The 13,527-nt window shown below is 35.2% G+C and overlaps 1 protein-coding gene across 1 annotated transcript in view; it reads left to right on the top strand.

The window, feature by feature from the left end:
• The window catches only part of C33H8orf34 (chromosome 33 C8orf34 homolog), a 396,656-nt gene extending 383,489 nt beyond the window's left edge, over positions 1-13,167 (top strand). Inside the window, exons 13-14 of the mRNA XM_058528830.1 lie at positions 9,079-9,138; positions 12,414-13,167. Of these exons, the coding sequence (XP_058384813.1) occupies positions 9,079-9,138; positions 12,414-12,421 (68 nt within the window). The 3' untranslated portion in view covers positions 12,422-13,167. The remainder of the gene's footprint in view (positions 1-9,078; positions 9,139-12,413) is intronic.
• The last annotated feature ends 360 nt before the right edge of the window (positions 13,168-13,527 follow it).

A 13,527-nucleotide genomic window follows, 5' to 3' on the forward strand; every position in this document is an offset into this window, starting at 1 on the left:
AAAGACATGCCTGAAGGGACAATATGGGAAAGCAATTACCAAAACCCAAGGGAGGGAGAAAAGGCCACGGAGAGTAGGCTGCCTCATGAAGAACAACAGCTTTCAGTTGAAGAACAAAACCACATTAAGACGAGGGGAGGAAGCAAGCAGAATAAATACTCCGAATTTATTCTCTTCCATTCCTCCAGTCTTAGCTGAAGGTTTTTATTGGCAAAACCTAAATATAAGTAGAGGACTTTGGAGCTCTGTTGCTATGTGTCATGAACCTCACCTTCCTGGGACAAAGAACTGGGTAATGAACCCAAAGAGTATAGGCGGCAGGAAGGTAGAAGATACGTGGAAAAGACGTATGCTCGCTTCACTGATTGTTAGCTTTTCTTCTTTTCTGATATATGGTTTTAAGGTTTAAATGTTTCCTCTAAGTCCAGCTTTATTTGTTTTCATCCTGCATTCATTTGGTCAAAGAATAAGCTCCTTATGGATGGTTTAAATCATTTGAAGTGTGTTGAGACTTATTTAATGACCCCGTGGATAGCCAGTTTTGAACAAATATTTAGAAGCACAAAGTGCTTGAAAAAGATGAGTAACGTGTATTTTGTGGGTTTTGGATGAACTTTCTTTATGTGTTCATTAGGTAGAGTTGGTTGATTGTGTTGTTCAAATGTTCCATATCCTTCCTGAATTATTATTATTATTTTTTCTGGTGTTGTTCTATCAGCTTCCTACTGTGTTCCTAAAACTTCCTACTGTGATTATGGATTTGACTATTTCTCTTATTTATGTTAATTCTTGCTTCATAAATTTTGATGCTATTAGATGTATACAAATTGTGAATTGTATCTTCCTGGTGAAGTGAACCTTTTATCATTAGGAAATATTCCTCCTTTTCCCTATCAATTTATTTTGCCTTAAAGTTATATTATATAGTATTAATATTGCTATGTTGGCTTTTTTTTTTGGTTAGTGTTTGTGTGGTATATGTTTTTCTATTCTCTAACTTTTCAAACTTTCTGCATTGACATGTATCAGATAAGTCTCTTCAAAACAATGTATAGTTAGGTTATGGATTTTATCAAAATCAATTTTAACAATCCTTTTTATTTAACTCATTTAGTCATTTTATATGTAATATAATTATTGTTAAAGTTAGGTTTGAATATACTATCTTACTTTATACTTCAATTTTCCCACTGTGTTATGTTCCCGTTTCTCTTGTTCTCGCCTTCATTTGGATTTTTTTATTGCTCATTTATTCTCTGTTAGCTTGAAGTTTACATACTCTCTTAATATTCTTTCAATGATTGTTCTTGAGATTGCAACATGTATCTACTTATTAAAGTTTCACGTTAAGTGATCCTTTTCTCCTACTTAGAATTCCATCCCCACTTGATCACTAGTACTGCCATGTATTTAAATTTCCTATATATTTTAAACACCACAAGGTTTTATTATTGTTGTCATATATTGCCAATATCCATTTACATTTTCCCAGAGTTTTACTATTTGTTGCTATTCATTTCTTCCTACCTCTCTGAGATTGCATCTTGGATCACCTTTTTTCAGCCCAAAGAACACCAATAAATATTTATTTTAGTTTGTGATTGCTGGTGATGAATTAACTTTGTTTGAAATTTCTTCATTTCTCCTTTATTCTTGAAGAATATTTTCACTAAGTATAAAAATCAAGACAGTTTTTCTTTCTTTCAGCTCTTTGAAGGTATCATTCCACCATGTTGAGAAGTGACCTGTCAGTTTATTGTTACTTCTTCAAACGTTTTCAAGATTTTCACATTGTCTTTTATTTTTGCAGATTTACCATGATATATCTAGATGTGGCTATTCTCAGCCTAACCTTGGGTTCTTTGTATTAAACTTGGATGGTGAGAATGCTTCTAAATCTATAGCCTTTATATCTTTGGCATGTTTGGATTGTGCCATATTCTTTCTCTCTCTTTCAAGTCTTTATTGGCTTATTTTCTAGTCAGCTATTGCTGCATAACAAATCACCCAAAACCTTAGTGGCTTAAAACAATGATCACTTTTTTTAGTTTACATACTGCAGCTTGGACAGGGCTCAACAAAGAAGGCTCATATCTTTTCCATGAAGCATCAGCTAGAGTGGTTTGACTGGGATTGGAGGACACACTTCCAAGATGGCTAACTCACTTGACTAGCATGTTGGTGGTTGCTGTTGGCCAAGAGGTCATTCAGGGCTGAAGGTCAACGACCTGGATTTTTCTCCAGGTAGACCTTTCCTCATGCATCTCTCCATGGAATATTTGGGCTTTCTCACATTATCGTATCTGACTTATAAAAGTGAGTTTCTCAAAGGACAAGTGGAAGTTCTCTGTTGCTTAAGACCTGAGTCTGAAAACTCGCACCAGTTCTGCCATTTTTGTTGGCTAAGCAGTCACAGATTATAGATTCAAGGTCAATGGATATGGTTCTACCAAGTGATGGGAAAAGTGTAAAAAAAGAGTTTGGACATTATGTTTTCAAATTACCACAGCCACCAATTAACATATGTTGGACACTCTAACTGTACGCAAAATGTGCCCCACCTCCATTTTCCATCTGTCTCTGTGCATCACTCTGGATATTTTATTCTGATCTATGTTCAAGTTTATTATTTCTGTCTCTAATGCTACCAAATCTGCTGTTTAACACACATACTAACTTCAAGATTTCAGTTATTTTATTTTTTTATTCTAGCATTTTCATTGGTTCATTTTTTAGTTTCTAGTTCTTTCCAAAAATTCTAAAGATTGCCTTTCACTTTCTTATTAAGCATAGTTATTTTAAAATCCGTGTTTGATAAGTCCATCATCTGACTCCTTGTGGGTCTGTTTCTATTCTCTGTTGTTTTTTCTTGGCTTTTGATCACATGGTCTTGTCACCATTTATGTCTGCTTATTTTCAATTAAGTGTTAAAATTGTATATGATAAATTGCAAAGATAATTTGAGGCCTAGGATGATGTTAACTTCTTCCAGAGAGGATTTTACTTTGCTTCTGGAAGAAGTACTGGTGTAGTAGCAATCCTAGATTATTTGAATGCACCAAAAATAATGAGAAGATTTTACGTTAGCCTTTATTCATTGAGAGGGCTGGTATATTTTCATTTTGCCCTTACTACTATAATGTGGCTCTTCAGAGCAGCAACCCAAAACCTAGGGAATTTATTTGGGTCACCTTCCTCAGGAAGACTGGAGTTCCAATTTTTGTCCTGCCAGCCTAGAATCTTTGGCAATCTGTCTTCAGGTTGTCAGCCTCTCAGGAGTTTTTTATGTAACTGGTAGGTACCTTTAGAGAAAGCATGTCCCCAAATTCCTTGCTCATTTTTGTTTATTTCCTTATTCTCCTGGATATTGGCCATTTAATACCTTATTGTTTTGATAGGTCTCTGATGTCTTCACACAGGTTTTAAAAAATATTTTATCCAGCTATTGTGTGTGTTTTTAGTGGGATGCTTTATCTGAATAATTTACCCAATAATTACTGGTAAATTTCTCACTCCAATGTATTTCAATAAATTTGGGCAAAATCAGCACATTTTCATATTATTGCATTTTGTTTAGAGTAAGAAAAGATTTACTTTTTCATTCCTTTAATTTATGCCAAACATAGTGCCAGACACGTAGTATGTGCTTGATAAATATTAATTAACTCTTAAGTTTTTACTTTTAGGTTAAGCATATATCATATAAAATGGTTTCTATTTATGCAAAAAAATTAATGACAATATTAATTTATCTTCTATGCCACAAAGTCTTCTGTTTCTCACTTATTATTAGGTTTCTATATACCTTTACTGATGTTATCATCAATGGCATTGTTTTCTTACTCCCACAAGGAATTTGTTCCCAGACCCATGCTAGTTTCTCACTGCAATTTACTAATGGACTCACTTTTTATTGTGAGACTACACATGCATCATTTAATTATCTCAATGAGAGGCTAATTTTCTTTTTCTAGATGCTATGATGGGGTAGGAAAAAACTAGGAGTCAGGAGATTCGTCTAAAGTGCTGCTTCTTCCCAGTGGTCCCCAGGCTAGTAAACTGCAAAGAAAGAACTTCCACTCAGGTTCATCTGCAGTTGCTCAATTCTCAAATTTTAACTATCAGAGATACATTAACCACCTGGGGGTGAAGGGGAAGGCTCTCTTTCCAGGTTCTCTGCCAAATACTTTCTGCCTTTTACTTACTCATATTTTCATTTATGAAGCTATAGCTCATTTTTCTGTTTTTCTTAATTATTCAATGTCTTTTTCATTCACCCTGCTGCCTCTAATATGCCTTAGCACTGGAGAGGAGAGAAGGATTTTATACTCCCAATTTGGGGCAAAAAGAGTGACCTCTCCCTTGGGTGGGTTCACGGGTGATATGATCGTCTTATGCAATGCTCTTATATATTCTCCCAGGCTGTAAGAGTTCATCTCATATCTACTAATTGGGTACCTGCAGCCATGCTATCATTGATCCCAACCTACTTTATTCTTTCATTCTTTTTTCTCCTACTTCAGACTTAAGTGCTTACTTTTCTCAAACTAAAGAATAAAATCAATGAACAAACTATTACCTCGAGAAGACACTATATTTCCATTGTCTGAGCTAGACTAAAAGTTGACTGGCACAGTTTTTTAGGAGGTGGTGTAATATTTGTTATTAGGATATGGCAAGAAATCCTAGCCTTAGATAGACATCATGGCTGAAGAAACTGTTTGTGTAGGCATAATAAAGAGGGTATATGAATATAGAATATGAGTTCTAAGCACAGAACTTCAAAAATGTGGACTAATAAACCTTTTCCACTGAGAGAATTAGCATATATTCTAATAGATGTATAATTTAATAGTAAATTGGGAAACCTGTCACATAGCCTAACATAAAATAGGACTACAAAGTCTATCGGGGGGGGGTCTATTTAGAATTATAGTATTCCATTTCTCTTTAAAGTCTACTATGAGTAATTGACATTTTAAGGCTTTTACAGAAACACATGCATCTCTAAAAGAGGAGGAAATGGAAGAGGACTAACATTTATTAAATTTCTGTTGTTTTGTGCTATGTAGTATCTCCTTTAACCCCTGTGACAACTTAATGTGTGAGTGATATTACTCTGATTTTACAAACTCAAATTTGTTAAAGATCCTTTCCCAAGGATACCCAATTAAAAGTGCAATTTACATTCTAACTTAATCTGAGGCCATATGTTCTACTCTGAACCATCATTCCATCTCTAGAAGCTAAAAAAAGGAGGAAGGGGGAAGGAACGTGTGTATAGATAGTATCAAAAGAGGAATTATTTCACTGAGTTCTGAAAGAGTTTGTATCATAAAGAAAACACTACAAAACTTGAAAATAAGGAAAAGTGACATATAAAGAAACAAACAGTAATACATTTGGGTAGGAAATCTGCTTTTAATATAAACTTCAACTTGATTTAGTTATATTTACACTGTGCTCCAAATTATTATCTACAGGCAGAGTCATCCAGAAAATTAAGGGAGGCATATATGATAAACATAAAAATTAAAATTTTGACAGAATAAAATAAATAAGATTTAGTAATTACATTAAGCATGTTTTCAATCCCTTAGTAAGCTGTTAAAAATAGAACTGTTCAAAGCATGCTGCCAAAATTTCTTCAAAATGACTTGTTTTGAAATGTTGACTAAATATCCCAAAACTGTATATCAACTTTAGTATAATTAAACATTTTTCAGACCCAAAACATAGCTTTTCTGTATATTCTTAAACATAAATTTCTCCTTCATATTAGGACACAAAGGATGATAATTTGTTAACATTTGAAATTATTTTAAATAATTTTCAGAAAGTTTCTAATAATGACACAAGGCTTTATAATTTATAAATTGCTTCCACATATTTAATTCCAAAAATTAACCTATTAAGGAAAATTCAGTCTTATTTAGTCCTATTTTATATTATAAGTGTTCAACATATATTTATTTAATAAATATTTATACATGTACTGTTCATTTACTTAATAAATATTTACTGAACAAATTGAATGAATGAACAAATGAATAAATTTAGTTCAAATTAATTAACTTTTGAAGATCACTCAGAAGTGGCCAAATCTGAGTCTCCATCTTCTGATTATTCAAGGAGGCCACAACGTCTAGAAATATAGACAAATGTATGTAATAAATGGTTTATTGGTATGCACAGCAAAACATAATATGCTCAATGACATTTCATATGTTCAATCTGTGGTTCCTCTGTAGTAACGATAGCTCAATCAGAGTTGCAATGAACACGGTGCATTTACATAGCATTTACGTCAATGTCTATACATGCATTTGTGATGCATTGCCTCAGGTGATTTGTGTTGCTATTTCCACTGGATAAACCTGTACCTATAGAATTCAAGAATAAAAGAAGAGCGTTCCAATCTGTAAACAAAAATATTATCTTTATTTCTAGACTTTATGGCTACTCTCTCGCTTGCTTGCTCTTTCCCCCACCAAAGCTGCTTCATTTCTTACATTCCCTCAAGTATGGGAGACGATGGGCTCTCTCTAATATAAGTGGTCCTGCTTCACAGAGGGAAGCTGTGCAAGGCTGGACACATAAGTCAGTTGCCACACAAGAACAACGTTATGCCAAAGTTCAGTTCAGGAACTTGAGATTAGTTAATTCTGTCTTTTATTTTTGTTCTCCTTGGCCACTCTGCCTTGCCCCACTGTCCCTATCAGACTGAAATCTCACCTATTTGTATTCTTAATTACTATTGATATATTTCCCAGATCTTTCCACTGTGCCTTTGGAACTGGAATATGATTTGCAAACTGATTGTCCTTCAACGCTATTCAAAGAACACTCTCTATGCCTTTTCTCCCTTATTTGAAATGGTTCCTAGAAGACACCCTTTCTTTTTCAGCGTTCACTGGGGGAAGTTGCTCCTTCTTTCCATTGCCATGTGTCAAGTGCCGTGAGATAGCATTAACATTCTACCCGAAGTTCTTCTTTTTAGGTTCATGCCATTTGTCCCGCTGTCCTCTTTCTTTCCTTGTCACTATATCTTGCCAATCACTTCTGTTCTTTCATGAGAGGGTGCTTACATTTGGTTCATTGTTTTCCTCTCCTCCACAACTCTTATGATTAAGAAATTTTAACTCTGACTTCAGTGACTTATCCAGTGTCCTACCTTTATATACCCTTGGTCCTCTCAAAACTAGTGATCTTCTAAGGCAATGTAACTTTTTTTTCTTGTCAAATGTGAAATAGCATCCAGTTCTAAAATCTACTCTCTGTACCAAACCTCCTCCCCTTAAGATTCTCTATATCCTACTAAACCTACACTTCAGGCTTATTTTGGTACCCAGATACTTCACTACTCCTTTTTCTTCAAGTATGTCAGACCGCAGCTGGCTTCATCCTCCACTCTGAAGCCCATGCCACGTAGAACAGTGATATCCAAGTGTGCTCCACAAACCAGCAGCATCAGCATCAGTGTCTCTTGGGAGCTTGTAAGAAATGCAATTTCCTTGGGCCCCACTTTACATCCACTAAGTAAGAAACTCTAACAGTGGAGCCCAGCAATCTGTGTCTTGAAAAGCCCTCCAGGTGGTTCTGATATACACTTAAAATATAACCAGTAATATAGACCATTAATTCAACTGCTCTCTTGCCAGCATCTTTAATATCTTTGGGTCGTAAAGAACACTCAAACGTGAATGCATCATTATCTTATTCAAAACCCCTCCACGTGTAAGATTTCTAAAAAATACTAAGTTCTCCAGCTTTATTCAGCATCCACTTTCCATATACAATCACCACCTTTAATCCAAATGCTCTTTGTAGTCCTTATTCATCTAAATTTGAACACCGTATATCTGTCAAATGCCCACTACTTAATGATACTTCCAAAGGTATTTCCCTTGTAACCATCCTCTGTGGGGGATGCTGAGCGATGCTGACTTGCTCACGGTCACATATATAGAAAGAGGTGGAGCTCAAGTTTGAACTCACATATATCTGCGTACAAAACCCGTGTTTTTCTATTTTGCTGCCGAATTATATGAAGCACCAATTGCATTGATATGCTTTATTCATACTAGTTGAAGCAGTACTTACCAATGGATCTCTATAGAACTTTAAAAAGTAAGTTATATGAGATTTATTATCAAATAACTTTGATAAATGTCGGGTTAAATAGTTTTCTTTATTGTAGGATTTCTAAGAGCCTTTAATATGCTATTGTGTATTTTGATCCTCCAAAAAGCAGATATGGAATGTTCTTTGCCCAAAGAACCGTTTGTTAGTAGACCATCTGTATTAAGACCTTGCAGGACTAGAATTCCAAGGTCTGCTTTGGAAAGCCTGGACTTAAACTATTTCCTTTCTCTTCAAGAAATGCGGAATTGCTTATCTCCCTTGATTCCTTTATTTCATCAGCTTTTATCCTCTGTTTTATATCCCCACTCTTTTAAACTAGAATGCTCATGTCCCTTTGTCCCACTAAGCACTGTTCTTCTGCGTCAGGGATGCATTCAGAGGAATTACATTTAGCATATGATGTTAGGTGCCAGAATTATAAATATAGTATATATGTATGTATATGCACTACTTCATGTAAAGCTCATAATGACTGTGATGACATTAAGTTGCAAATGTTATAGCATCACAATACTGTGACATCTATATATCCAATCCTAAATAAGCTGTGTTAGGCTAGCAGTCTGTAGAGCATTACTTTTCTGCCTAACCCGTGCTGGACATAAGAATTATGAATGTGATTTATATGGGATCTTCCTGCAGTCCACATATATATTCATAACACTATTTGGGGGGGCATTTTGCCCTAGATTTTATCTAAAAATCAGCAAAAGTTTAAATTGCAAGTGACTGAGTTATGGAATGAGAATATACACAGTATAAATTAAACAATGAATTTATATGTACTTGCAGCTCACTATATACTATAAATGGAGTTTTGATGTTAATCTCAGTTAATCTTCACTAGAAATTGGTTACACCTCTAGGAAATTATGTTTAATAGATATTTTTTTCCCAGTCCAGCGTATCATCTCTTTTTCTTTCATTGCGCAGGTTCTGCTGATCTTCTTCTCTGTGTTCCGTGCTCCTCTTGTCCTGCACTGGTCTACTCTGGTATGTTTGCTCAGGGCACTTGATGTCAATGTCGGGTAATTATGGGTACTATCTACAACTGCGCAGAGCTCAGATTTTTCTTTTTAATACATAGTCCTCATGACCTACAAGAGAGCAAGATTTCCCTCTAAGTACTGTGCATAATGTTTCCTTTTTCTGTTTGTGATGTTCTGTGGATCTCAGGCTCCTTATTGAGTCTGTATTCTCCTATGCTGAGGAAGTGGGATAGGATTTTAAATCCCTTCTCCTTGGCAGGAAAATCACTTTTACATTATGTGAGATGAAAATATATTCCCCCACTGTGCAGACCATGGACTCTATGACACCATGAAAATTGTTTTGGAGATACAGCATCTCAGAACAATTTCACATCCATGGACATGAGGCTACTCTGTGAACTGGATATATAAAGATAAACAATTCACGATATCTTCTCTCAAGTATGTCACAGAGAGAAGCAAAGGGTTGAGTTTGTCCTTAGCACTCATAGAATCACAGAATATCAAAATTGGAAAGAATTTTAGAACCATCTACTTCTCTTCCAATCTAATGCTGGTCTCTTCTCCGCAATACCCCTACCAAATGGTCATCCAGCCTCTACGTGAACACCTTGAGTAGTGGGAAGTATACTACCTCCTGTGGCTGCTCATTCAACGTTGTTCTGCTCTAATTGCTCATTGACCTAATAATTCTATATTAAGAAAGCGCCTAAAGAAATAATTTCTGCAACGCACCACTGTGTAGTTATCAGAATATTATTACATTCATTGCACACGTTTTGTAATAAAACATGGAAACAGTTTTATAATAAAACATGGAAAACATAAAAAATGTAAACAACCTAATTACCAACAAAAGAGGATTGATTAAAAAAATTATAACAGTCTACATAATGGAATACTCTACGTCTATTATGAATGATGATATATATATATTAACTGGGTATATACATATATTTATATCAATATTAAATGGCTCCATCTAGCTATAGATATCTATAAATATTCTGATGTGGAAACATTTTTTACCACATTGTTATTAAAAAAAGTGAGTCACAAGACACTATATTAAATATAATTCATTTTTTTGTTATACATAATGCATAGACACGTACACAATCATATATTTATATCTGCAGAATAGTGTCTGGACAGTTACCAACAAAAATATATCAAAAAGGTAAATGCACCCCCATGTTTATTGCAACATTATTTACAATAGCCAAGATATAGAAACAATGTAAGTGTCCATTGATGGATGAATGGATAAAGAAAATGTGGTATATATACTGTGGAATATTATTCAGCCATAAAAAAGAATGAAATCTTGTCAATTGTGATAACATGGACGGATCTTGTGGACATTATTCTAAGTGAAATAAGTCAGACAGAGAAAGACAAGTAACATATGATCTCACTTATATGTGGAATCTTTTTTTTTTTTTTTTGTGAGGAAGATCAGCGCTGAGCTAACATCCATGCCAATCCTCCTCTTTTTGCTGAGGAAGACTGGCCTTGAGCTCACATCTATTGCCAATCTTCCTCCTTTTTTTTTTTTTTTCCCTTTTTTCTCCCCAAAGCCCCAGTAGATAGTTGTATGTCATAGTTGCACATCCTTCTAGTTGCTCTATGTGGGACGCTGCCTCAGCATGGCCGGAGAAGCGGTGCATCGATGTGCGCCCGGGATCCAAGCCCCAGGCTGCCAGTAGTGCACTTAACCGCTAAGCCGCGCACACTTAACCACTAAGCCACGGGGCCAGCCCTTTATATGTGGAATCTAAAAAACAAAAAACAAGCTCATAGATACAGAGAACAGATTGGTGGTTGCGAGAGGCAGGGGGTAGGCAAAATGAGTGAAGGTGGTCAAAAATGTACAAATTTCCAGTTATAAAATAAATAAGTCATGGGGATGTCATCTACAGCATAGTGACACAAACAAACATGTATTGCTTAACTTGTAAAAAATGTTTAAAACCTACTTTAAAAGAAATTACTCTCATTTTGCTCCAAAATCTGAATCCTCGTAGCTGCCTTCTTTCTGGTTCTGTCCTTTTGTATCACAGACAAAAAATTGTATGTCTCTTCCACATAATAACTCTACCATTGTAGGAACACAAAGATCATGTGGTTCTCTTCTTTGTTCCTTCATGTGTTCTTTGTATGGCATACAAACATACCGCCCTTGAACTCAAGAGATCTAAATGAATAGGTCATTCATGTGATTCATGTTTAATAAAGGCCTACAATGAGTCAGGAACTACGCCAGAAAATAACATGTCCCTAGCGTAGGTGACACGAGCTTTTTAAGTGATGAAGTCACACACTGAAGGTTATTTACACAAAATGCTGCAGATTTTTGTTATATAAGCATTAGGGTGAGGTAAGTTCATGCAGCAGGAGGATTCTACCCTGACTAGCAGTCGAAGGGCCCAGAGGAAATGGTATTTAAGGCTAAGATCTAAGGAGTATAGGAGTTAGTCAGACAAAGGAGTTAGCTGGGGTTGGTCGGGATGAGTAGAGGCTTCTAGAAAAGGGAACAATACATGCAAAAATAACTAGACTTCCTTTTTCCCTCTCTCCCTTCCTCCCTTCCTCTTCCTCCTCTCTTCCTGCTGACAAATACTTATTGAGCAAATACCACGTGCAAAGTACTCCTTCAGGTCCTTTGAGTAATTTGTAGATTGATAGTCTTCTTTCAAAGTGTTTATAGTCTAGCGGATGTGTCAGGAATATTAAATATAACTAAGGTACAAAGCGGAAAAAAACACATAAAACAAAGTATTCTGGGAGCATAGACATTTCCCCTTGCCATCCTAATCATATTCTTCTGGGAAAAAAATAAAGGGATGTTTCCAACGGAGCAGTATGGACAAACAGTCCCAGTGCTGAAGGAGGACTTGTGCAGCCTGATCCTCCTTATGCCTCTAGTTTTCTAGTCAGTTTTCATAATTCCTTCTAGACTAGTAATTGTGTGCATACCTTGCAAGTATTTCTCATTGGCCATATTTGGAGAGAAACCAATCTGTCTTAACAGTCCAAGATATTTTTAGAACATCCGCTTCTATTATATATACAAAAAACGCTCTATATAGATATCAGAAATTGACATACTGGCAGAAAATTTGGTTAACAGAGGTAGTACTGTAAGGTCAATGCCATTGTAAAAGTTCATCCAGAGTATAAGAAAGCATTAAAATCCCAATCTTTCTTTTCAATACGCTGCAATCTAGACAGATCATTAAGCACATTTTCTGTTGTTTTGTTTCTCCCCTACAGGTCTGTGAAGCAGACAGAAGAAGCTACAAGTGGTCCTTAAAGAAATTGCAATTATTCAAATCTTTATGTATAGTTCTAATTTTACTTACTATGTATAATCATTTAGAGAATGGTTATTTTTATAATATCAATAATAAACAAGTACTCTTGTAACCAGGGGGTGCCCGAGTGTGTCATCAGAGAACACTAATCCTGGCAAAGGTTTCCGGGGTGGTTAGGACACCCGCTGCCTTTTGACATGGTTAGTGTCTGGGTTTAGATTACTTCATACCTAGTTATTAAGATTACTCTTTGATACATTAAATATTGCCTGATTCAAATAACTTTGCTTAAAATTTTTCTGTATTTTAACTTGTCAAGGGTTTTCTACTTCTTATATTTTTATAATATTTTCTCATTTTTTAGATTAATAAACATTATACTTACCCACATGTGCCAAGATGTGCCATTTAGGTCTCTCTAGGAGTTAGCTGTTTGGTAGCATCACCTGCCATCCGTGTTTTGTGCAGCAGCAAGAGGCATATTCTCCACCACTGCTCTTTCCTCCCATTATCTTCCCTGTTCCTATCAAAACAAATAATTGATATGTTAATTCAATAAAGCAGATCAGTAAGGAGTGAAATGCATGCCCCAAAGCATATGCAATGAAAATTTTTTGACCATTTATCCAATTATTGAACCCAATTAAGATTATCCATTTTAAATTTGATGTATGCTTGCTTTGGAATATGTTATGCAAACTGATGCTAAGTGAATGGATCTAAGTAAATCTATTGAGTATCTCTTCTGTCTGTTTTATCTTATTTGTCTTAATCTAAGTTTGCTCTCTGGACCTTTAAGGCATATGGTTAAATTATAAAACTGCCTGTATAACTCTCAAAGAAACAAATGTTAAAGGCTAGAACATGGCTAAAGAATAAACAAAGAAGCTCTGATTGTATTAATTAAGTCATATTCCTAAATCAAATAATATAAAAAGTTTTCTTACATTAACATTGTCATGTGCATAGAAACTCAGAAGACTAATTTTCATAAAAGTTTTTGTTTTCTGTTTTTTATGTTTTTTGCTGAGGAAGATTCACCCTGAGCTAACGTCTGTTGACAATCTTCCTCT

The sequence above is a fragment of the Diceros bicornis genome, chromosome 33 (assembly GCF_020826845.1).
Source record: "Diceros bicornis minor isolate mBicDic1 chromosome 33, mDicBic1.mat.cur, whole genome shotgun sequence".
Lineage (NCBI taxonomy): Eukaryota > Metazoa > Chordata > Mammalia > Perissodactyla > Rhinocerotidae > Diceros > Diceros bicornis.